This window comes from Macaca mulatta, chromosome 14 (assembly GCF_049350105.2).
Source record: "Macaca mulatta isolate MMU2019108-1 chromosome 14, T2T-MMU8v2.0, whole genome shotgun sequence".
In the NCBI taxonomy this organism is placed as follows: domain Eukaryota; kingdom Metazoa; phylum Chordata; class Mammalia; order Primates; family Cercopithecidae; genus Macaca; species Macaca mulatta.
Window position 1 is genome coordinate 43,046,128 of NC_133419.1, and position 22,544 is coordinate 43,068,671.

Genomic DNA, 22,544 nt, shown 5'->3' on the forward strand with positions numbered 1-22,544 from the left:
GGGCCTGCTAAAGGCTTCTCTCTCTAATTCATGAAATTCTTCCCTGGATTTGGGGCATGATAGATTGTAATCACTCATTCAGAGAGCAGATGGCTCAGCCTACTGCTGAAAGTGTATCAGACAGAGATGTTAAATTTCATTGTAAAGGTACCTTGCCATCAAGTATTATCAGGCACGTGAGTTCTAGTCACAATCCCTTTGTGACCTCAGATACATCACTACTCCCTCATTCTCTATTTCATTTCCTGCTCTGTAAAATGAGAGGGTTGGATTAGATGAGCTCTGTCCAGCGATAATATGGGTTCCTCCTTTTGTGGGGTTCACTATATGCTACAACCAAGTGTGATCCTAAGTGTCTTATTCAAATAAAGAAGTATTTTTTCTTTAGAAAAAGTCAAGTTAGAAATTCAAGAAATACTTGAAAAGACAAAAATAAAGGATTACGGTAGGGGAAAATAAACTCTAACTTTGTATAGAGAAGTCTAACCTCAAGCTAAAATGGATTTCTCTAAGTGTATTTATGCTTGGCTAGAATTCAAAGATTGGATGCACTGAATTACTAGCACTCTATACACTTGACTAAAAATATTTTTAAAAATAGCTCTTTAAAGGCCTTCAAATAAAATTTATGGAATTTTTGGTGAATAATAATTTCAATTTGAATAATGTACATGGGGAAATAATTTTAAAGGTAGAAATATGACTCATGAAAAAAGGCATTTTTATCACATTGGAAATAAACCAATTGCATTACTAACACTTAAGGTAAATTTATACTAAAATAAGCTGAATAGTCACAGAAATTTATTTTCCTTCCATTTTTTCTAAATTTAAGATTTCATTAATAATAAATAATAACAGCCAGCAATTACCTAGTTCCAGGCACTTCAAAAAAAACTACATATATTTAGCTGTTATGATCCACACGTGGTAGGTACTTTGATTAGCCCTCTTTTACAGAAATACAAACTGAGGTGCAAAGGGGTTAAATAACATTTTATATCATTCAGTCACTAAGTAACACATTCAAGAGCCTGAACCTACAGTTTGGCTTAAAGCGTAAATCTTTCTGCTTTTTTTTTAAAGCCCCAAACACCTTGTTGTGATATTTTATTTACTTAATGAATATTTATCATGAGTCAGGTACTCTCTGAGATGCTAGCAATACAAGAGTGAAAAAGAAAACATGGACAAAACTCCCATTAGACAAATAGATAAATAAGTAAAATATTGATATGACAGGTGGTGATAAGTGCTATGAAAAAAATTAAAGCAGGGTTGAGAAATCAAGAGGACAGGAGCAGGGTATTAAAAATATCAAATAGAGTTTGAATAACATCACCACTTAAATAAAGGCAAAAACACTTTTTGTAATACAGTGCTATACATTAAAAATATAATGTTCATCAAACTCCCTTTGCTGTATCTGACCTGTGGTTATGCCTTTTGCAAAAAAATACATATATATATTTATATATGTATTATATTTATATATTTCATATATATTTTATGTATTTCATATATTATATATCTATGCTATTTGTGCCATTAAACACTTGTCCAGGTTCTTCACAGCAATTTAAATGCAGGGTAAAACCAGTCTTCAGGAATTTCATACTTGTAAACATCTGGATTACTATAAGTCCATGTCCTGTATTATTTAAAGACAAAAATAATTTGCCCCCCACATCTTTTTATTACTATATTAATATGTTCCCATCTTAAAACATCAAAGATTTTGTAAGGAATCTTCCTTTGACCTCCCACCCTAAGGCCTTTCCTGGGGTGACTAAATTCTCCCGCCCATAATGTGCAATAGCTTTTTAAGGGAAGACAAAGGAAAAAGTGATGCAAGAGCTGTCCCTCCTCTTGCTCTCCTCTTGGGAGTAAATTGGGTTTACTCCCCTCCTGACTCTTCCAACTCCTCCTCTCAATGATCAGGAAAGTAAATGTACTTAGAATCTGAGTAGTATAAGAACCAGGAGTCTGCATTGTGACCAAGAGTGGGGCTGTCTTTGCTTAATCAACAAATTGAAGAAGCCAAATAATTGCTCTTTGTTTTTCATTGAGACATTTGCCAAGAGGTGTAACCAGGAGCCCTTCTCTCTTGAGTGGCTGTCTCCACACACCTCAGTTTATCTTTCTCGGTTCCACCCACAACAGTGATGGCAAACACTTTCCAAAGTGAGCCTTTTTTACACCTAAAGGGAAAGGAATCTGTCCCCAATATCACACACAAGGGAAATCTCATTCTACTATTAAGTGATCAATATGGAGAAGCTTATTTGAACGGGTACATGATGCTTATAAGTGGAAGATTGGTTTTGCTGCTTTGTCTTTACTGTTTTTGAAAAAGAGATCATAATAGGAAACATACATCTTTCAAACAACTTGTAAAAATTTCTGATTTTGTATTTATTAAAAGCCTTCCAAGGAAAAATTCTATGTAGCATCTGTAGTACTAGTTGGACATTCACCATGTTAATAATAGGGGTATCAGGATGATTAAATTTTTATCATTTTTATGATTTTTTCTTACTAATATGCAATACTGTTTTAAACTGAAAAGAAAATGTTACACATGTTTAAAAATCATTATCACACAAGGCTTCAACTGCATTTTGCAATGTTTCATTATATTTTCAAAATGAAGCAAAATGTCAGAATCTTCAGGCAAGATAAGATAGTTGATCTCTGTAATTTTCTATAGGTTCATGATATTTTACAATACATTTTTAATTTAATTTTCTCAGTATTGTAGAACATAACATATCATATATGAAAATATTAAGGCCTCTCCATTGAATACCCATTTAAAGGTAAGATTAATTTGGGTCCAAATAGGAATTCTAGAAATTAAAATTTTTTTCTATACAAAAATTAGCTGAGTGTGGTGGTGCATGCCTGTAGTCCTGCTATTGGGGAGGCTGAGGTGGGAGAATCTCTTGGACCCAGGAGGTGGAGTTTGCAGTGAGCCCAAATCCTACCACTGCACTTCAGTCTGGCTACAGAGTGAGAATCTGTCTCAAAAAAAAAAAAAAAATAAAATTCCTTTGAGGAAACTCTACCAGATAAATTAGAACCTGAGTCAGCATCACTGTTTTCATTGATAAACATGACACAGATAGTAATGAGTTTGCTTTAAAAAAAAAAAAAATCAGAAAAACCCATTTACTGACCTCCTAGTGTTACAAAGAGGAAAAGCTGGAGCATCCCTGGTGTTTTTTCCTGGCAGGAAAATGTTAGCATTTTAATATTTGGCAAGGTGAATGTTCTGACTCTGAAAAAAACCCTTAAAGTCACCACCATTATACTTTCATTTGACATCATATTGAGTTCTTGTATCATTTTTGTTTTTTGGTGAATTGTTGCTTTTTTTTTTCTCCTGCAGTGAAAACATTCCATGCATGTATGTTTAGGGTATCTTTCTGAAAACTTTGTTTTATTTTAGGAAATACTTTCTAGGGAATAAAAGGAGTGAAGACTATATATATTGGGGATCTAAAATCCAAAAATGTAACATGTTCATAATCAATAATATTTAACAGAGTATTTCTTTAATTTTTTTGCCTAATATCAATGTTTTGTTTGATTTATCACATCCATAAAAAGGGGTTCTCTACGTAGTTAATGAGTTTCATCAAGTGTCCATCAGCAGATGAATGGATAAAGAGAATGTGGTATATATATACACTACATTGATTTTTTTGAAGGGACTATTTGTCTACTACTTGGTCTTCGTGTCAGCCATCCGAGTGTCAAGTAAAGACAGCCCCCGAAAGGCATTATTCCTAATGTATGGCACTCTCCTCTTGACATTTTAAAGCACTGCCCCAACATCCTCGCTCTAGGGATCCTTAAGACTAAAATAAATTTCCAAGAATTCCTCTCCAGGCCCTGAGGACTCTGAGAAGCCTTGGGAAGAAAAGACACCGCTAGTGAAAGGGATTGTAATTGATAAAAGCCGCAGTATGGGGCCTGAGAGATGAGGTGTTCCCAGGTTACAAAGGGCCAGGTTGCATATGACCACTATTAGGGAGGTGCCAACTTCTAGTCCTCTGCTGTTAAAATGTGACTGAAAGTCTTTCTTTGTGGTATCTAAGCAGAAAGAACAGAAAGTGCTGGTGCATATGTTCTATGTGGGTTCAATTCAGACGTGAAGAACATTTAGTTTTGTTTATCAATATACACAGAGTGAAGCAAAGGAACCTACCCTTCACCTTCTGGTGGCCAGGCTATGCCCGTCAACACCCCCACTCCATCAGTCCTTAGGACTTATGCTTTAGGGGCGTCTCTGCAGGTGCCGCTGGTGGCGCTTCTGGGAACAGGCGCTAGGACCTTGGTTGTGGACACCGCAGCAAGGCAGGAGGCCACTGAAAGCAGCTGAGGGCTCCCCCAACCCCCGCCCCTAAGCAGCTCATTAACAGGTGGAATCGCATCGCTGGTTCCTGCCCCTCCTAGAAACAAATCCTTCAAACCCAGAGCACGAACTGGGCGGGGTACGGGGCCAGCCGTTCGAGGCGCCTTGCCAGGAGGTCAGACCCTCGGGGAGCCTGGGCGACTGTGGGGAGTGCAGGAGACAGCGCAGCATCTGCCGTTCCCCACTCCTTTGTGCACTCAGGCACACGGTCCCTGCTCTGCCTGCTCTCGGTCTGCCCTGAGCTCGGGTCAGGCTATAAAGCACGTCGATCATTTCGCCAAAAGCAAGTTCAGCCACAGCAGAGGGAAGGAGGCCGCGTGCGCCGGTCCCAGAGAGCCTGCATTCGTTTAGACGACTAATTCTGGAAGGAGTCACCAGCAGCTCCAGCCCTGACAGGGTGTTGTCAAGGGACTAGAAGACTTCGCTTGGGGGTCCTCAAACCCCTCTGGGCTGTTGTCTCTGCTCCCAGCTTCTGCTGCCCCTTCGGAAGGAACAAACACCACGCCCTGAGCCCCAGCCCCGCCTGGTGCGTTACCTGTTGGCTGCCAGTCGAGACGCGATGTAGCCTCCCGGAATCTGGGTGATGATGTAGCCCCAAAAGAAGGAACCGTGGATCATCCCCACGGTTTCCGGGTCCCAGTTGAATTTGGCTTTCTATGGAGGGGTAGGAGAAATAAGTGTGAAGGGAAAGAATAGCGTCAGTGCCAAAGGCTCACTTTCAGAGGTTCACAAGCCAAAAAGCCCCCAACGCTTGGGCGCTTCATGCATTCCGGGGATAAGAGTGGCTTCATTTTCGTTTCCTAACAAAATTGCCTCTTGCAACGAAAAAACCTTGCTCATTAACAAAATGTATTATGATTAATAGTGAGGCCGCGCGCACCGGCTTTGCTCCCCGATTGCTGTCAGGCAGATCGAATCATCTGAATGGAGGAATCTAGAGGGCCCGTCTTGGAAACTCGGACTCCCCATGAAGAGATTTGTTAGCCAGATGTGGAGACGCCTGGCAGGGGTCCACTTAACGAATCCTGTCAATGCGGAGGCAGTAGTGTAGTGACTTCTAACCCTGGAGACTTAAATAGGGAAATTCTGGGGAAGGAAAGTGGGGAGGGAAGGAAGGTGGGGAGCGAAGGATGAAAGATGCAGGGCTCCTGGTGGCTAAGAGAAAGGGTTCCCCACAAATGGGGATGGATATGGGCCTGAAGAATTTGGAGTAGTCGGTGAATTGGAAGGAGTAAAGGGAGAGGGAGTCATTGCTCAGGGGTTTTAATAAATGCGGGGCAGGGGTATTTCTGAAGGTGTAGGTCTAATTCCGTTCTAATCAGCCTGGGTGACTTCCCGAGGGGAACCTCAAAGTAAACTGGGTCTCAATATTTACGTCCGAAAGGTGGGAGCGCGCTTTTCCCTCCTGAGAACTGGGGACCCTTTTTCTCCTTTGATATTTTGACACCCAGCGGATTTTGCAAGGTCTCCCGGATTCCAAGAGCCTTCCCCAGTTTCTGCTCTCAACTCCTGCTTAGTCTGGTTTACGGCAGTTGGGGTTTCTAAGAAGGAAGTCCGGACCCAGGGGTTCTGTGACCTTGACGTGACCCTCCCCTCTGGGCTAGACTCCCTGCCACCCTGGGACCCTCTTACGTTGTGGCTCCTCCTGGGAGAGGTAAACCTTCCCAAAGACCCCTCAGCCGAACCTGCTGATATGAACACAGCTGATTTTGTTTTCCAGTTTGTTTCATTTTGAATATTAAGAATGTTTTGGCGGGGACTGAATGAAGTCCTGGGAAAACTATAATTAATATGCTGCACTATTCACCCAAGTAAAACAAACACACTTCTATTTAGACTTAGTGGACATTGCTAGTCACCAACGTCTTGTATTAAGTCACAGTTCACAAAACCTGGTGAGCTAGACGCTCTTTTCTACTTTGCAGATGAGGAAGGGAAGGCCCAGACAGCAGAGCGAAAAGGGAACTGATAACACTACTGGGGTCCATTCTAGAACGACAGAGTTAGCGAGGAGCTTAGGGAGCACCCAAACCTTCCTTTCAGTGGGGAAAAACGGAGCTCACACAGGAGATACGGTTTTGCGAGGCCGCATGGCCGAAGGGCGGGAGCCAGGGCGGCCAGACGTTGCCCACCTCCTTGATGACCTTGCCCCCGCGGTGGATGGTGCTGTTGTTGACCATGTCCACAATGGCCACGCCCAGGTTGCAGCGGATGCCGAAGGAGATGCAGAAGCCCAGGCCGCTCATGATGGCGATAATGTAGCGGCGCGGCAGGCCGAAGCATGTGCAGTCGCACAGCGGCGCCTTCCTCTCGGGCACCTCTAGGGGCTTCCCATCCTCCGTCAGCTCGATCGTCTCCCTGGTGTCTTGCTTCTTCTCCAGCACCCTGCGCGGCAGAGCAGGGGCGAGTCAAGGACGTGGCGGCTTAGGCACCCCCGATGCTGACCCATTCCCATTTTTCAGGACCCGTAGGGGTTGGGAGGAGGGCCGTCGACCTCACCCCACCCTCGGGGATTAGGGTGGTGGGGTGACACCAAGCTGCAAGACCTCCCACACTCTCTCACATTCTGCAGGTGCCCTTGGCCACGGCGGCGACATCGCTTCAACTTTAGCACCTTTAGGCCTAAGGTAGCGAGTCCCTGTCTCGGGCTCCACCCCTGGGCGCTCTGATTCAGATACACAGGCCGCTTGGGCCTAACTTTCTTGCAGAGTCTGCAAGGTCTGCATTTTGTGAGGGCAGAGGTTACCAGAGCGTCCTCTGCACCTGAATAGGGACCTCCCACTCCTACCCGCGCCCAGCAGAGCTTAACCCTGACAACCGCGGTGTCCTCCTGCAACCCAGTACCAGAGGGCTACTCCGCTGCAGGCGGGCCCAACTTGAGAGCCTTTTCCACCCGCGCTGCCTTTTCCGTTTCTAGCAAGCTGAGGTTTTCCAGCTTGGCGATGCTGGTATTCTGTCCCCCAGCCCACCCCTGGAGCTGAGCCTGGGGCACCCCCGGGACTAAGGCCTCTCTAGGCCAGTGCTTGTGCATGAGAAGAAGGCCTGAGAGCTCTCGCCGAGAGTGTCATGCACTCTTCTTCCCCTTCATCCCGCTCCAGGGTTCTAGTTCAATGCTTACGCCCCTGTTACACTTCTTACTATTTTTTTTTCCTTATTACTGGAGTTGGAGACAAAGGACTCTACAGCATATGGCCGACACCTAAGCGTCCTACTGCCAGAACATGAATAATTAATTATTCACAATCTTGCGTCATTACTCTCTCTCTTACAAACACCGAAAAATGTCAAGGATCCCTTTCCCAAGACGCAAAATGCGACTCCCAGATACACAAACGTGCTCCCATATCAACTTTTGTAAGATATTCCACATCAAAGGGGAAGATCTCACTTCAATATTTGTTTTTGCATAGTGTTTCATGAGATTTCAACCATCAATTCATTTTTGGCTTTGGTCCTTGGGAGAAGGGGTAAATGAAAAGGGGAACGCGGAGAAAAGGAATGGTTTTACTAAAAGGTGGCAGTGTTCTAGTCTACAACATATTTATGAAATTTCTATTAACAACAAACAAACGAAAGGAATGCATAAGATAACATCTCCGTACGTAGCCCCTTGCGATTTATACTTTCGATATTTAAACAAAGAGCCTCTCCGTTTACAATTTGCAGAAATTTTTTCCAGTCTACCATGTAATTGTTTTTCACCTGTGCCGTTTTAAATGCTATGTGCACACCCAGTTGTTTTCACACACACGGGTGAAGCAAGCGAAATTTTTACAATTAATTTCAAATATGCATAGCTTGGAATATTGCTGTCAAGCAGTTTGAGGCCACCAGAAAAAAATGTCAGGCTTCCAAATTCTATAAAAAGCACCTGGAGAATAGGTCATAAAGGTATTTGTGGCTAGGTTAATGTTTATTCTTAAAGTCTGATCATAATGTTAGAAAATATTGCAATTTATTTTTACTGGGAGAAAAAAATTCAGCCAGTGTGTGTGTGTGTGTGTGTGTGTGTGTGTGTGTGTGTGTGTGTGTGTGTGTTTTCTTTTCCTGTATTGGCTTCGTGTGCTCAAATCTACAAAGTTGAACTCTGCGCCGGATGGCAGTTGTACTGGGAAAGAACATCCCTTTCCATGGTAGCTGTGGGACTGCAGGGCCCTTGCGGTATCTACTGCCGCATAGGTGCATAATCGTGCCTACATGAAGCCCGCCAAACCTGAAGAGATTTGGAAAATTTGGGAGTGGTTTGATCATTTTCTTTACATTTCTCATGCATTTACAGAGACTTCAATTTCCAAAATATTAAAATTAGCGCTCCTTTGTAATTCTTTTTCCTTTTATGTCTGCTCTGTCTTCTTGATTTTGCTCTAATTATTAAGAAAAGCTGTATCCATATCACATACTTGAAATGATTTAAAGTTTTGCAAATTACAGCATAATTAGTGTAGTGACTATCGGAGGATTCAATAATTAAATCATTTCTAGGACTTTCAAAGTAATGTTGCTTGTTATATTTATGGCTGTTCTTCCAGGCATTGACATTTCCTATGCAAGAAATAGACTCTAGGAGATGAAAACAATTAAAAATGCATATACATTGTTTCAGTCTTAGAGAAAGGAATTGCTTCAACTATCAATTATTGATATATTTTGATTCTTCTTCATTCAATGCAGAAGACATATTCCACTAGGGGATTCTCTACTATGCTTTCGAAGCTGAGACCTCTCTCTTTCTCTCTCCCCAACATATATATACACACACACATATATATAGAATATATACATATATAACATATATATTAATAATGTATAAACTATTACTCTTTGGAATTTCTTGGTTAATTTTTTTAGAGGGTTGTGTTTTATATTCATTTGTCTGCATGAAAGGAATTTAATTTGGGGCATTCTATGAGCACCAAAAGAAACGCTGTTTGAGCAGGTGCTGGTTATTTCTTAACTGTAAAGGAGATAAATCCTGTGTAATAAAGGATAAAACTCTGCAGTCACCAAAGCAAAAATCAAACACACACACACACACACACACACACACACACACACACACACACCAGACAGGTTCATTTAGTGCAACATTCCTGCATTAATAAGCAGGTTTCCAGAGCACCCCTGCTCCAAGCAATGGGCAACAAAAAGACTTTCCGATCATATTACAATCTTTCTGAGCCACCAGGGTTTACGGAAACGGCCCTGCAGATTTTTTCATGCTGAGCCCCAGGTAAGCAACGGTTTCCTTTGTCTTACCTGTAGATCTGGCCGAGGGATTTTCCAGCAAAATTCTTTAGCCCCTCTTTTCCTGGGGCCAAAATCCTTTGTTTTACTGATTCCATCCTTGCAAAGACTGTTGTCGGTTCTTGCCAGATTTAAATAGTGATTGCTAAAAACGGCGAGGATTGCGCATATTGTCTTAATCTCTTAAAGTAGTTGTTGGTTTTTCCTTCTCAGCAGAATGGTAGTGGCTTGCCTCCAGCAAGAGTGAGAGTGAGAGAAGGGAGGGAGAGTGAGAATGAGAATACAACAGAATAGCTGCATGCAACCCACGGGTTTCCTAATAGGAGAGTTAGTAGACACAATCAGAAAGTCTCATTGGAAGGGGAGGATCCGGTGGCAAAGGGCGCAAGCAGTACCATGGTATTTGGGTAGATGCGGTTGAGTCCTTGTCCTGGAAGTCGGTCAGCTGAAAAACAATGTAAATTCCCCGTTTTGAAGATTTACTGCTCTCAAATCTGCTGGTTTTTAAACGGAGGGGCCGGAATGTCACAGAACCCTTGGGTAACAACAAAGTCAAAAGAATAGTACTTTTTAAAATGGTGTCTTTGCCGTAAGGAACAGAGCATATTCAAAACTCATGGGAGCATCTCAGGTCTCAGGTGAGCAATGCTGCTATTAGTTTTTCCTCTCTGCCCATGATCTCCTCCCATCACGCCAGCGTAACTCTGCTCTGCGGTAGAGTCAAATTAAGATGGAGAAGGCTTGCTGCTCTTTGAGGACGTGAGTAAATAAAAGATACACCGTTCTGATTTGGGCAGCGTCAGGGAATATCTTTTTTCAGCGGCTGACAGCGCCCGTCTGGGCGGGTCTCAGTACAATGGTTCAGCACCACGGACAGAGTAAGTTTCAGGAAAAGGGGATGCTTCTTTTGGCTAGCTAGGTTGCCAACTTTCTAGGGGAGCTGGGCGGATCGCCCTGACCAAGGACCATACTGGGGCTCTTCAGGAACGGATGCTATGGAAACCATGTGGGAAGATGTCATCATCTCCAGAGTTTGCAGGGAGAATTGTGCATTTAGCTCTGCTAGGGAAGACAACTTTATTAAAAATTGACAAGTTACTTCTAGTTTGCTACGTTTTGTCCAGCATGCTGATGCCAGTATTGCAGGCAAGAAAGATTTCAATATATTTAACTTATGCTTGTGGTGTTCCAAGACACCTAGGGTCCCTTGAATATAAAATATGTGCACACAAAATACACAGTTATATTGTTCATGTGTTTGCTTTAACCTCTGACAGGAAAAAGATGAAAGAAAGAAAGGGAGAGAAGGAAGACTAGAGCAAGGGAGAAATAAATAAAAAGAGGTGGGAGGAGAAAAAAAAGAATAGCTATAAACTCGGTGAAGCTGATTAAATAAAAGAGAGTTAATTTAATATAAATTCCTTGGAATTTTAAGTATCTTTATTTAACTAATTTACAATGCACTACTGAAAACCAATATACTGATGAAATATGTGGCTATACCTTGTGCTTGCCAACAAATTGTAATTGATAATTTAAATATTTATTAACAAAAAGATTTATTCTAATTTACATATATTACATTCAAATCATATTTTATTTTTCTTTGTATCTCCTTCCCCTAAAGCATAAGTTTTGAAAGACATTCATGTAAGACTTTTGGTTTTATGTATATAGGTACAGCATCAATGAATTTATCTCATTAAGCAAAGCAAGAAAACTGTGCTAGATTAATATAAATTATTAATCTCTTTCACATGAATCACAAACTTCTTGTGTACAACTCAGGCCAATGCTTACAAAACAGATTGGCCTTGAACCACATTTTCAAGGTCAAAACCTTGGATGTCATATAAGCCAACAGAGGGAGTCAATTTTACTTAAGATCCTGAGACAAAATCTCAAAAGTATGGATCTAAATTCAGATTCAAATAATAATATTACCTGAATAGTTCAAGTGATACAATGGCTATGTATTCACCGAATGGATAGCTGGAAAAAAATGTCAAAGTAGCTAAAACCATTTGCCATTATTAAGTTTGATAGTGTCAAATTATTTTCCATTGTGAAATATGATAAGGAAAAGGATAATGAAGACATTTCTATCTTTTTTGATAAATTTGTGTTAAAATACATATCTTCAATAAAACTGTGAATTTGAATTTTCTCTAAAACCATGTGATGCCTCAGAATAATATCCATTTCTCAAGATCAAGTATAAAGGGACAAAAAAAATCCCTCACTAAACTACTACTTCCTTACAAAAAAAAAAAAAAAAGGAAAAAGATTAAAAGATTCAAGCTACTCAGGACTTGACTTATCTAGGTGTTTTCAAAATATCTGTATTTTTCAAATTTTTAGTAACTAAGTTTATTAAATTATATTTATTTAGAGATATTAATGATTTTGGAATTCTGGGAAGTTATACAAAAAATTAGAATTTACAACAAATATTTGTGAAGCTGGGGTGATGATATATAAATGATTTTCCTAAGCACTCCAGGTTAAGTTGCACCACAAATGACTAGAGATCTACCTAAACCATCAGTAAACATGATAGCTACATCTCCAATATACAAATATGAAGGAACACTAAGCAATATAAATCTAACACCAAAGCATTGTTTTTAGAGTAAAACAGTTATATTCACCTTGATTGAAATGAATGTCATCCTCCTCTCTCTTCCACTATCTTGGTAATAGGATGAGCAACTGAATCAGAATAACTGGTAATATTGATTTATTCATTCTAAAAATATTCATTGAGTGTCAAGAATAATATTAGATCTGGGAATTCTCCCTGAAATATCTCACAAGCTACATGGGAGATAGACACATAAATACAATTTCAAATAATTATGAGTGAAATTACACAAGTTAAGTAACCCAGCCTGGGAGTGAAAATGTCCAGAATATATTTCAGGAGACAATGTTTTCTTGTCTGTCTTAATAGTTAAAATAAATGTAGTTCTATAAAGATGACGGCAGTCCAGTGGAGTTTGGCAGGCTGGAGTGGTGATATTTGGATAACACCCCAGCCAGAGGGGATGTATTTAATGGTATTTCCATAAACTATGAAAAATGTTGTGTGTGGAGAATTACAAGAAATGTTACTAGACCACCTGAGACTGAAGAATGTCATTTAGGCTGGCTTTAAACCCATAGCTGCACCCAATGTAAGAAACATATATTCAGACACCATTTGCTAACCCAACAGATTTTCTTCATGGGTGGACACAAATTGCAATGCTGAACATGTGCTTTTGCAGCCCTAAATTCATCAGATTTATCTTAACGCAAAGAAACACTAGTAGTTATATGTAGGACATTAATTTAAGCATGTCAGAAAAAGACTTCCTCTCTCTGTCAAGATTTTTTAACTAAAATCCCCAATATTTTACATCCAATTTTAACAAGCCCTAAATTGCATTATTAGACCACTTTTCTTCTAGGGGAAGAATTGTCCCTCTTGTCAAGAACTGTGAACAATAAAAGGAGAAGTTTTCACTGAATATAATTAATGTAATGTGCGTACCATATTACAATTTATGAGTAGCTTTTATTTACATGATACACTTATTTATTCTTTATAATTATTCCTTAAACTAAAACAGTTGTATTCCCATGTTATCAAGGAGGAAAGTGAGATTTTGTAATTACCTGAAGTCGCGTAACTGGTGATGAGAAAACAGCACAGGTTAGAGTAGTTTCTCATAGTTTAAGGTCTTGTTAAAATACAAATTCTGATTCAATAGGTCTAGAGTGGAGCCCAATATCCAGCAATTGTAACAAATTTCCACAACTGCTTGCCTAAGGATCACATTTTGAACATCAACATCACGGAGTATGAAATGTGAAATCAGTTTACCTGAGTTTGGGTCCTGGTTCTACTGATTATCATCTCTGCAATTTTGTATCAATCGTTGAACATTAATGAGCCAGTTTTCTTACTGGCACAAATGAAGGCTTGTATTGTGTGGTTTCTATTATCCTTTCTGCTTGTAAAATTTTATGCCTTTTCATGACTTTACCCATTGATATAAAACTTCTTTTCTTTTGTTGTTTCTCCCACCCTAAGTTTTTTTTTATTATATTTGAGTTAAATGATTAATAATAAATGGAAAAAATACTAATATGTAGAAATGTGCTTCTTTCTGAAAGTTCTGTTTACATATTTAAAGAAGAGTTACCTTATTTGTTGTTTCACTATATGTATACATTGAGTATTATATGCAATTGTTTAAATAATTGCATTCATAGTATTTTTCAAGATGTACACAAGGTATTAACCAACAGCAATGTAATAGGTTTCTATTTGTTTATATCCCTGTGTGAGGACATACTTTTGAGTAATTATTTAAATGTCTTGCAAATATTGCCCTCTGGTGGAAGGATATGTTAATATTTTAGAGAAAATTGTGGTCCTTAATTATGCAATTACACCTACTGTTTTCTCTTTCTTTCTTTCTTTCTTTCTTTCTTTCTTTCTTTCTTTCTTTCTTTCTTTCTTTCTTTTGATATTTGTTAAATTAAATCTGTCTGAAACTATAAAGTCTTCTTTGTGGACAACACATTTGCAATTGCCTTAGTACTAAATGTATTTAGAAATAAGTTGATTGTCTGAGAATCCCCCAGTTAACCAAAAAGCTTGTACTAAAGGAAACTTCACTGTATTAAGATTTAGTAATGCTATGACAATCACACAGGTAAAAATGATACACAATAGAATAAACTGTGATAATTTTATAAATATTTTGAAATAGTAACCTAAATTTGATGTTTTGCTCCCTACTACCAAAAATACAAATATATCTTAAAGACATTATACTTAAGGTCATCCAAAAACTATTTCTGGGGTATTTTTAAGGCAAATTGATTTAAAAAACATACCTCAAGTACATACCTCAAGGTGGTGGTATGCATCTGTAGTCCCAGTCACCGGGAACGCAGAGGCGGGAGGACTGCTGGAACCCAGAAGTTTGAGGTCAGTCGGGGAAATATAGCCAGACCCCACCTCAAAAAGAGAAAAACAAACCTTAAGGTGACTGATTCTGAGGCTATTTTTTAATGCAACAACTTCTGTTTATTATTTCAAAAAATATTCACTCAACAGGTATTTGTACCTACTGTAGGCTAGACCCTTTTCTGGGATATAGTAAACAAATGGACTCAATACATTTTTATAGCTTTTTATATTATATGTACAGAGTGGACATTCCTAAAGACAAAACTGCTGTGAAAAGCTTTTTTTACAGTATGGCTTTATTTGACTTTGAATTCCTAAGTAAATGTTCAGTCTAGTAATTACACACTTCTTTCAGGTCAAAGCTATACAAATAAGCTCTAGAATTCATCTGTGACTTTTTCTTACCAAGGGTTTTTAAGCAGACAATTTTTAGTTCAGCTTTATTTGATTTTACTTTGCAGTGTTAGCCTCGGAGACAATTTCTAAGAAACTATCATTATATAATTTCCTTGGAACTGGAAATAGAAGAAATAATTCAGTTTGTCTTAAAAACCACACCTGTGCACATAGCCCAATACTTTACACTGCTATATTTAGTGGCCTGGTATAAAATATCTTTTGACTTCTCTGTGAACTGTCTGATTAAAAAAATGGAAGCAGGAAATATTAAATAAGGCTATATTGTTACCTTAAACATATGTTTTAATTACCAAAAACAATGTATGTAGTCATAAATGCAATGCTTCCTTTTTTGTGTGCATCTACTCTGTATTTATGATTTACTATGAGAAAAATGTAAACATCTTATTCAACCCCTTTTCTTTCTGCATTCATGGGAGAAAATAGCCTTAATTCACTAGAGGCCATTGTGTTTTGGGAAAATTAAGACTTTAAAGTGAATGGAGAACAAATGCTGCTCCTCTAATGCCAGAAAAGTATTTCTAATTATGAATTCCACACTATACACATAGAGTAACATGATAAATTACAGAAGGACTTTGAAAACATTGACATCTTCAACTCTAAAACAACTCTAAAATTCTTAAAGTAAAAGTCTGAATTGTATAAGGAAAGTTTGATAAAAATCTAAGAATAGAAAATAAATGCAAATCTGTAAAGACAGTAAAAGAAATATACACTTTAGTATGAAGGAGATCAAGGCAGACCGCCAGGACTTATGGTGTTTTACAGATAAATAAATAAATTTAATGACATGACAAAACATACTTAATTGAAATGTCTCTCCATCTAAGTCCCATAGGGATCCTATGTTACTTTTACCATCCTAGATTACTGATTCTCTTCCTTTGGCTGCCATACATTTTGTTGTCATAGACTGTGAAATACCATCTTCTTTGAAGGAAGGCTTCTAATATTATTGAAATTTCCCACGTGGCTATTAGCATCTAGGAAGTTTCTGTTTAATTTCACACTATTTTCTAAGTTACTTAAGCTACTAGAGGCAGAGGGTGAGATGGTTTCTACTTCTATAATATTTAGACTAAAATTTTCCAAAGCAAAAAATCTGAATACATAGTTTTGTAATAGAACAGAATATACACGATCCAGGATATTTCACTGCTGTAAGCATAAGTTAATCATAATTTTGAAGAAGTGAAAAAAATATACAATAGTAGTCACTATTCATATTTTCTAGCTGCTGCCCGCTAGTGGTGAAAATGAAAAATATTTATTTGAGTTAAAAGGCAGACCTACAACATTGACTTAAATCATTTGAAAGTTAGTGGGTAAACATGCTTCCCATGATATTAACATTATTTGTGGCCTTTTTTCCTAGTACAAAGAAGAAATTGTTGCTGATACAATACTAAAAAAAGGTGCCACCACTTACTCTTTTGTACCTACTTGTGGGCTTATAATAATGGTAAATACACCTTTATACTGTTGTGAGAAGTATAGTGGGAAGATCTTATTGTGTGGCATGAAGAGTTTTTGTTCACTCATTGCAGATCTTTTGATATTGAGTGTTAATTCCTTCATTCGTTCATTATGGAGAAACAGAGTCAGAGGTCTGATAAAACCACACTAAGTCCTGTTAACTAGACTGATTTTTCAAATTTTTGAGCCAATGACATTCTTCAGTTAATATTTTAGCCAGTTTGAGTTAAGGTATCTACTGCTCGCAACTGCGAACATCTTGATATGTTATCCTATAGATATTTGATAGATGGATAAACGTATGGAAGAAGGATGGATAAACAGAATCAAAGTTTAAAATACAAAGTTAAAACACTGGAAAAAAGAAAGAATCATGTAATTCTAGACCAAAATATTAGAAAGACAGGCCCAGACCAAAGGAAGCCTTGAATTTTAGGGTTAGTTAAATTAAAGTTTTATTTAACATTTCTAAGTTAAATACTATGTGCCTGGTCTTTGTTGAGTACCAGAGAAACAGAGATAAGTAAGTCACAGATCTTGCTCTCATAGAACTTTTAGATTTTAACTAAGAATGTAAAACTTTTCTTATGGTCAATTGAAAAGTTTTTTAAAAATGTATAAGCAAATAAATAATTTGCTCAAGGACAGTAACATTCTTAGAAATTTAATCAGGCAACTATGTGATAAATTGGGTAGAGAGATGGAGGTAGGAACTCCAGTTCAGAAGATGACCATTGCAATAGTCTGTGTGTCAGTTGATAAAATATTTTAAAATTACTCTTCTTTCCCATGTAATGATGACACTTTCAACTCATTCACGGGTGGGGAAAATTACCCATATACACACAGATGGTACACAAGTCCTGGAATTAGAACACAGGTCTTTTGCTTAAATCAATATGAGAATCACAACTCAAATAATATTGGGAAATTGCTTCTGTGGGTTAATTTAATTTATAATAAGCATATTTCCTTTATCCCTAGCACATTCCCCTATTTCATCTCTGTTATAACACCAAACATTAGGAAAAAAAAAAATTAACACACTTATTTAGTGAGTAGAAAAGAAAAAAATGTCAATGACGAATGGTATCAATCAGCAACCCTAACTCATCCTACACTTTAGCCCAAGGTAGAATATGCCCATCATCTAAAAATATCCTCCTCAGGGCAGATGGTGCTCTCATGGATCTGATATGATGGACTCCTCTTGAATTGAAATCTGTAAGCAAATTGACATTTATATTTTTACCATTTGTATTATTCTTTTAGAGAAAGTCTCTAAGGTTGAAATGGATCTTAAAACAAAATCAGAACGCCCAAAACGTGTCAAACAGTAGCCCCGCCATTTGAGTGGAGCTCAGGTTTCTTACAGTGCTTTCTGAGAGGCTATAATATCAGAAGAGGGAACAGAAAGAAGGGAGAATTATTTTCAATAGCTCATTACTTCATATTACATCCATTATGTGAAGAGAAATTTTGGCAATCACAGAAATTAAAGCACTATTCTAACATAGCAAGTAAGACAACACAAAAGTTTCTTGAATCCATTACATATTTTATGTCTCAATTAGCTTTTATTTTCTCAAAATAATACATATACCAAGATGTAAAGGTGAAATACTGCTTTTTTGTTTTTAAAAAAGAAGCAATTATTTCACTCATTCCATCTACTGGCAACTCTTGTAACTAGGAGACATCACTTTGGAGGAGAAAATTAAGTGTGTGTGTGTGTGTGTGTGTGTGTGTGTGTGTGTGTGTGTGTCTTACAGAATAAAGGAGTGTTTGGCATAGAATTAACACTATATGTTTTAGCTATTATGATCATTATACTGTTGTTCATTTGTTTTTTGAGACGGAGTCTCACTCTGTCTCCCAGGCTGGAGTGCAGTGGCGCGATCTTGGCTCACTGCAACCTCTGCCTCCTGGGTTCACGCCATTCTCCTGCCTCAGCCTCCCAAGTAGTTGGGACTACAGGCGCCCGCCACCACGCCCGGCCAATTTCTGTTTTGTATTATTGGAAGAGACGGGGTTTCACCGTGTTAGCCAGGATGGTCTCGATCTCCTGACCTCGTGATCCGCCCGCTTCCGCCTCCCAAAGTGCTGGGATTACAGGCGTGAACCACCATGCCCGGGCCTGTTTGTTGATTTTCAATATTTTACATGTCTGTTGACATCTTCCTATGAAAGATGAGGAACTAAATTTAATTCTCTCTCTTTCAACTGTCTCTCCCTCTTCATCTCTCTTTCCACCCCCGACATTCACATCCTACCCTCTATCTTTTAACTCATTTTATTGAAATTAAAATTCTGTTTATATAATTAGAATTGTTAAGCAATTGTCCCAAGGTCACACAACTCAGCAGCAGAGTTAAAATTCTAACTTAAGTAGCCCACTTCTTATTGCTCACAATGAAACTATAGGGCGTTTGTTTGTTTGTTTGTTTGTTTGTTTTTTGAGACGGGGTTTCTCTCTTGTTAAACAGGCTGGAACCGATCTCAGCTCATTGCAACCTCCGCCTCCCAGACTCAAGTGATTCTCCTGCCTCAGCCTCCCGAGTAGCTGGGATTATAGGCATACACCACCACGCCCAGTTATTTTTATTTATTTTATTTTTTATTTTTTTGTAGAAATGGGGTTTCTTCATGTTGGTACGACTGGTCTCGATCTCCCGACCTCAGGTGATCCGCCTGCCTTGGCATCCCAAAGTGCTGGGATTACAGGCATGAGCCACTGCGCCTAGTACATTTCCTTTTTTATATAGCATTTCCCCACCCAGGGGTTTATAATTGCATTTCTATTTGTTAATGTTATCTTATGTTTCTGTGTTCCTGTCATTAATCCATCTCAAAATGATCCCGGAGAGCTATAAAATTCCCTTAACATAATCAGACTTGTCAGATAATATATCAATTCTACTTTTTTTTCACTAGATGCTTTCCTTGGAGCGCTCTGCCCTTCTACTTCAGTTTGAACTAAATGCCCTCTATCCTGCTACACAGTTGCTGATTTGGGGTCCTCCATCATCATCATCTTGGGAAATCCCCTCTACCTCTCTTCTATGTCACCTCCTTGCTTTCTGGATCCCATATCTTTCTGGATTATATACTCCTGTAGTTTCCTTAAACAGGGGCCTGGGATGTAAACTCTGAAAACTTGTGAAAATTGATTTTTTTTTTCCTTTTCACACTTGATTGATAGTTGTTTTGCTTCTGTGAATCTAAGGGCAATAATGTTTTTCTATTTTGGCAGTTTTGTCCCATTACCTGTTATCTTCTAGTATTGCTAATGGGTAGACTAGTACCATTCTGATTCCTGAAGCCTCATGTATACTTTTAATGCTAAGTCTCTCTAGAGACTTTATGATACTCTATCTCTAGTGTTACGAAAATTTATGGCATTTTAAGAAAAAGTTCTTTTTTAATAGTCTTGTGCTTGTCACTCAGAGGCTGACTCTCTCATATCCTTCAAATCTGGAAGTGAACTAGATATGGTGTCTCATTTCTGTAATCCCAGCACTTCGGGAAGCCAAGCAGGAGGACTGCAGGTTGCTCAAGGCCAGGAGTTTAAGACCAGCCTGGGCAACATAGTGAGACCCTATGTGTACATTTTTTAAAAATTAGCTGGTTGTAGTGGTGGGTGCCTGTAGTTCCAGCTACTCAGGAGGCTGAGATGGAAGGCTAACTTGAGCCTAGGAGTTCAAGGCTGCAGTGAGCTATGATTGCACCACTGCACTCCAGACTGGGCCGCAGAGCAAGACCTCATCCCTTGAAAAAAAAATGGAAACTGTTCTTACATCATCTTCTTAATAATTCCCTTTCCTCTAATTTCTCTATTCTTTCTCACAACCTTATCAGTTGGATATTAGCCATGCTGGATTGATCTTCAGTTTTTAAAATCTTATTTCTAATTGTTTATTTCTTTTGATTTTTAATTTTTTCATACATTTTCTTCTTTTTCTACCAACATATTAACGTTAAAGTTTCTGCTATTATATTTTTAATTTGCAAGGGCTGTTTAGTTTTGAATCTTTCCTTTTTTCAATAACATCTTATTTTTGTTTTAAGGCTGCACTATATTTTCTCCCTGAAAATGTTAATTTTAGTTGTTACTATTTTAATTTTTTTCTGATTTCTTCCAGTTAATTTTCTCATCTTTGATTAGCTTGTTTTAGCTTCTTTTAGGGTCTTTCCTTAAATACCTAGTGATCCTTAGCTGTTCATTTGTATTTAAGAGCAAGGCACTGTGGGTATATAAGGCTTGTTAACTGGGATTATTTCGACAGTCCTTTACTTGTGGGCCCCAGATAGCAATAAATTCAAGCCTTTTTCTTAAGCTGATAAGCTTCTCTATATAGGAGTCCTTCAGTCTCTTTCCTAGCGATGATTAGGCATCTGGCAAACAGCATTCTAGAAGCTGAGTAGAAAGGAAGTTGAGGATAGAGTCTCACCAGTCAGTATGCAACCTTCGATTTTTCTTCCTGATTTCAGTAAGGCATCTAACCCCACATCTCAGCAATGCCTGCTGTTCTTGAGGCCTGGGTCTATGTGATTCACTCTGAAGAGATAAGCTTCCATTTCTACCATGATTGGCGAGGTCCGTTTGTCTTGCTGCATAGGCTGAGCTAGGTATAAGTCCTCTTCATGTAGACTTGCAGCAAACCATCCTGTTTATAGCCTGGGCTCACAATCCTGGTAATTCCAACTCCCAGGCTTTTCCATGGTTTGTGCATGACTTGAATTGCTTTCTGCCAAAAGGCATTTAGGTTTCATCATTCTTCACTATCTAGGTCACTTCCCCTTATCCGTCAGCTTTCCATCTTTTAAAATCCTGTTAACATCTTCTTAATGCTATGGCTTCATCTGTCATTCTCTTTTATAGCTTTACAAAAACTGCTTTTCTATCATTTTAGTGAGTCCCAGGAGAAAGTGGACACAAACTCATATGCTCAATCTTCCAGATTTAATTGGAACTCTGTGTCTGTTTATATTTACCCCTGAAAAAAGAGATGTAAACTCTGAAAACTTGTGTATCTGAAAATTGATTTTTTTTTCCTTTTCACGCTTGATTGATAGTTATTTTACTTCTATGTGTAAACATAGAAGCAAACATCTTTTTATCAGGGGCAAAGAAAACATAACACACAGAAAAAATTCTCATATTTGAGCTTATACAAGTGTTAAATTTCCTTATTCTGACTAAGACCACATGCAGAATTTTGAAGCATTTCCTTTCTAGGTAAGGCTACCTCTCCCTCATCATCTTAACTCTTTTCTTTCTTGCTCTTATATATCATGAACACAGGCCAAGTGTGTCCCTATGTTAGTGCCTTTTCACTGGCTTGCTATCATATTATCCTTTTTTAACTTTTCTTTATTCTACAACTTATCACTATCTAAAGTATCTTATTTTTCTAATTACTATCTGTTTTGTTTTCCTATTGCTGTTGTGAGGAAGGGCCATAAACTAAGTAACTTACTAAAACACAAATTTGCTGCAAGTCTGTAGATTAAAAGTCTGACATAGGGCTTACTGGGCTAATGTCATGCTGTCAGCAGGGCTTTATTCTCTGGACACTCTAGAGGGAATACATCCTTGCCTTTTTAGCTTCTAGAGGCTGCCTGCATTTCTTGACTGGTGATACAACCAACCCCCAAGTTAACAAGCAAGACCTCTGCTTTCATTATCACATCTCCTCTGTCTCTACTGCCTCTCTCTTTCACCAAGAAGATCCCTTATAATTTCACTGGGCTCAGCCAGATAATCTAGAATAATTGCCATACTTCAGGATCCTTAACACAATCACACCTGCAAAGTCCCCTTTGGCACATCAGGTAACTTATTCACAAGTTCTGGGGATCTTGAAGAGAACGTCTTTGGGAGGCTATTATTGTGGTTACCACAATATCTATTGGTTCTTTGCTTTGTTTTCTGTTCTGCCTTCCTAAGTCAACTAGAGAAAACTTCTAAATGGCAGGAACTGTGCCTACCTCATGCAGAATTCTATTTCCAGC

At 38.5% G+C, this 22,544-nt stretch overlaps 1 protein-coding gene across 1 annotated transcript in view; it reads right to left on the bottom strand.

Annotated features, from left to right (window-relative positions):
* SLC17A6 (solute carrier family 17 member 6) overlaps positions 1–9,762 on the bottom strand; it is a 41,276-nt gene extending 31,514 nt beyond the window's left edge. Inside the window, exons 1-3 of the mRNA XM_002799603.4 lie at positions 9,677–9,762; positions 6,553–6,805; positions 4,956–5,074 (exon numbers count right to left, since the gene is read on the bottom strand). Coding sequence (XP_002799649.1) covers positions 4,956–5,074; positions 6,553–6,805; positions 9,677–9,762 — 458 coding nt within the window. The remainder of the gene's footprint in view (positions 1–4,955; positions 5,075–6,552; positions 6,806–9,676) is intronic.
* Positions 9,763–22,544: the final 12,782 nt, after the last annotated feature.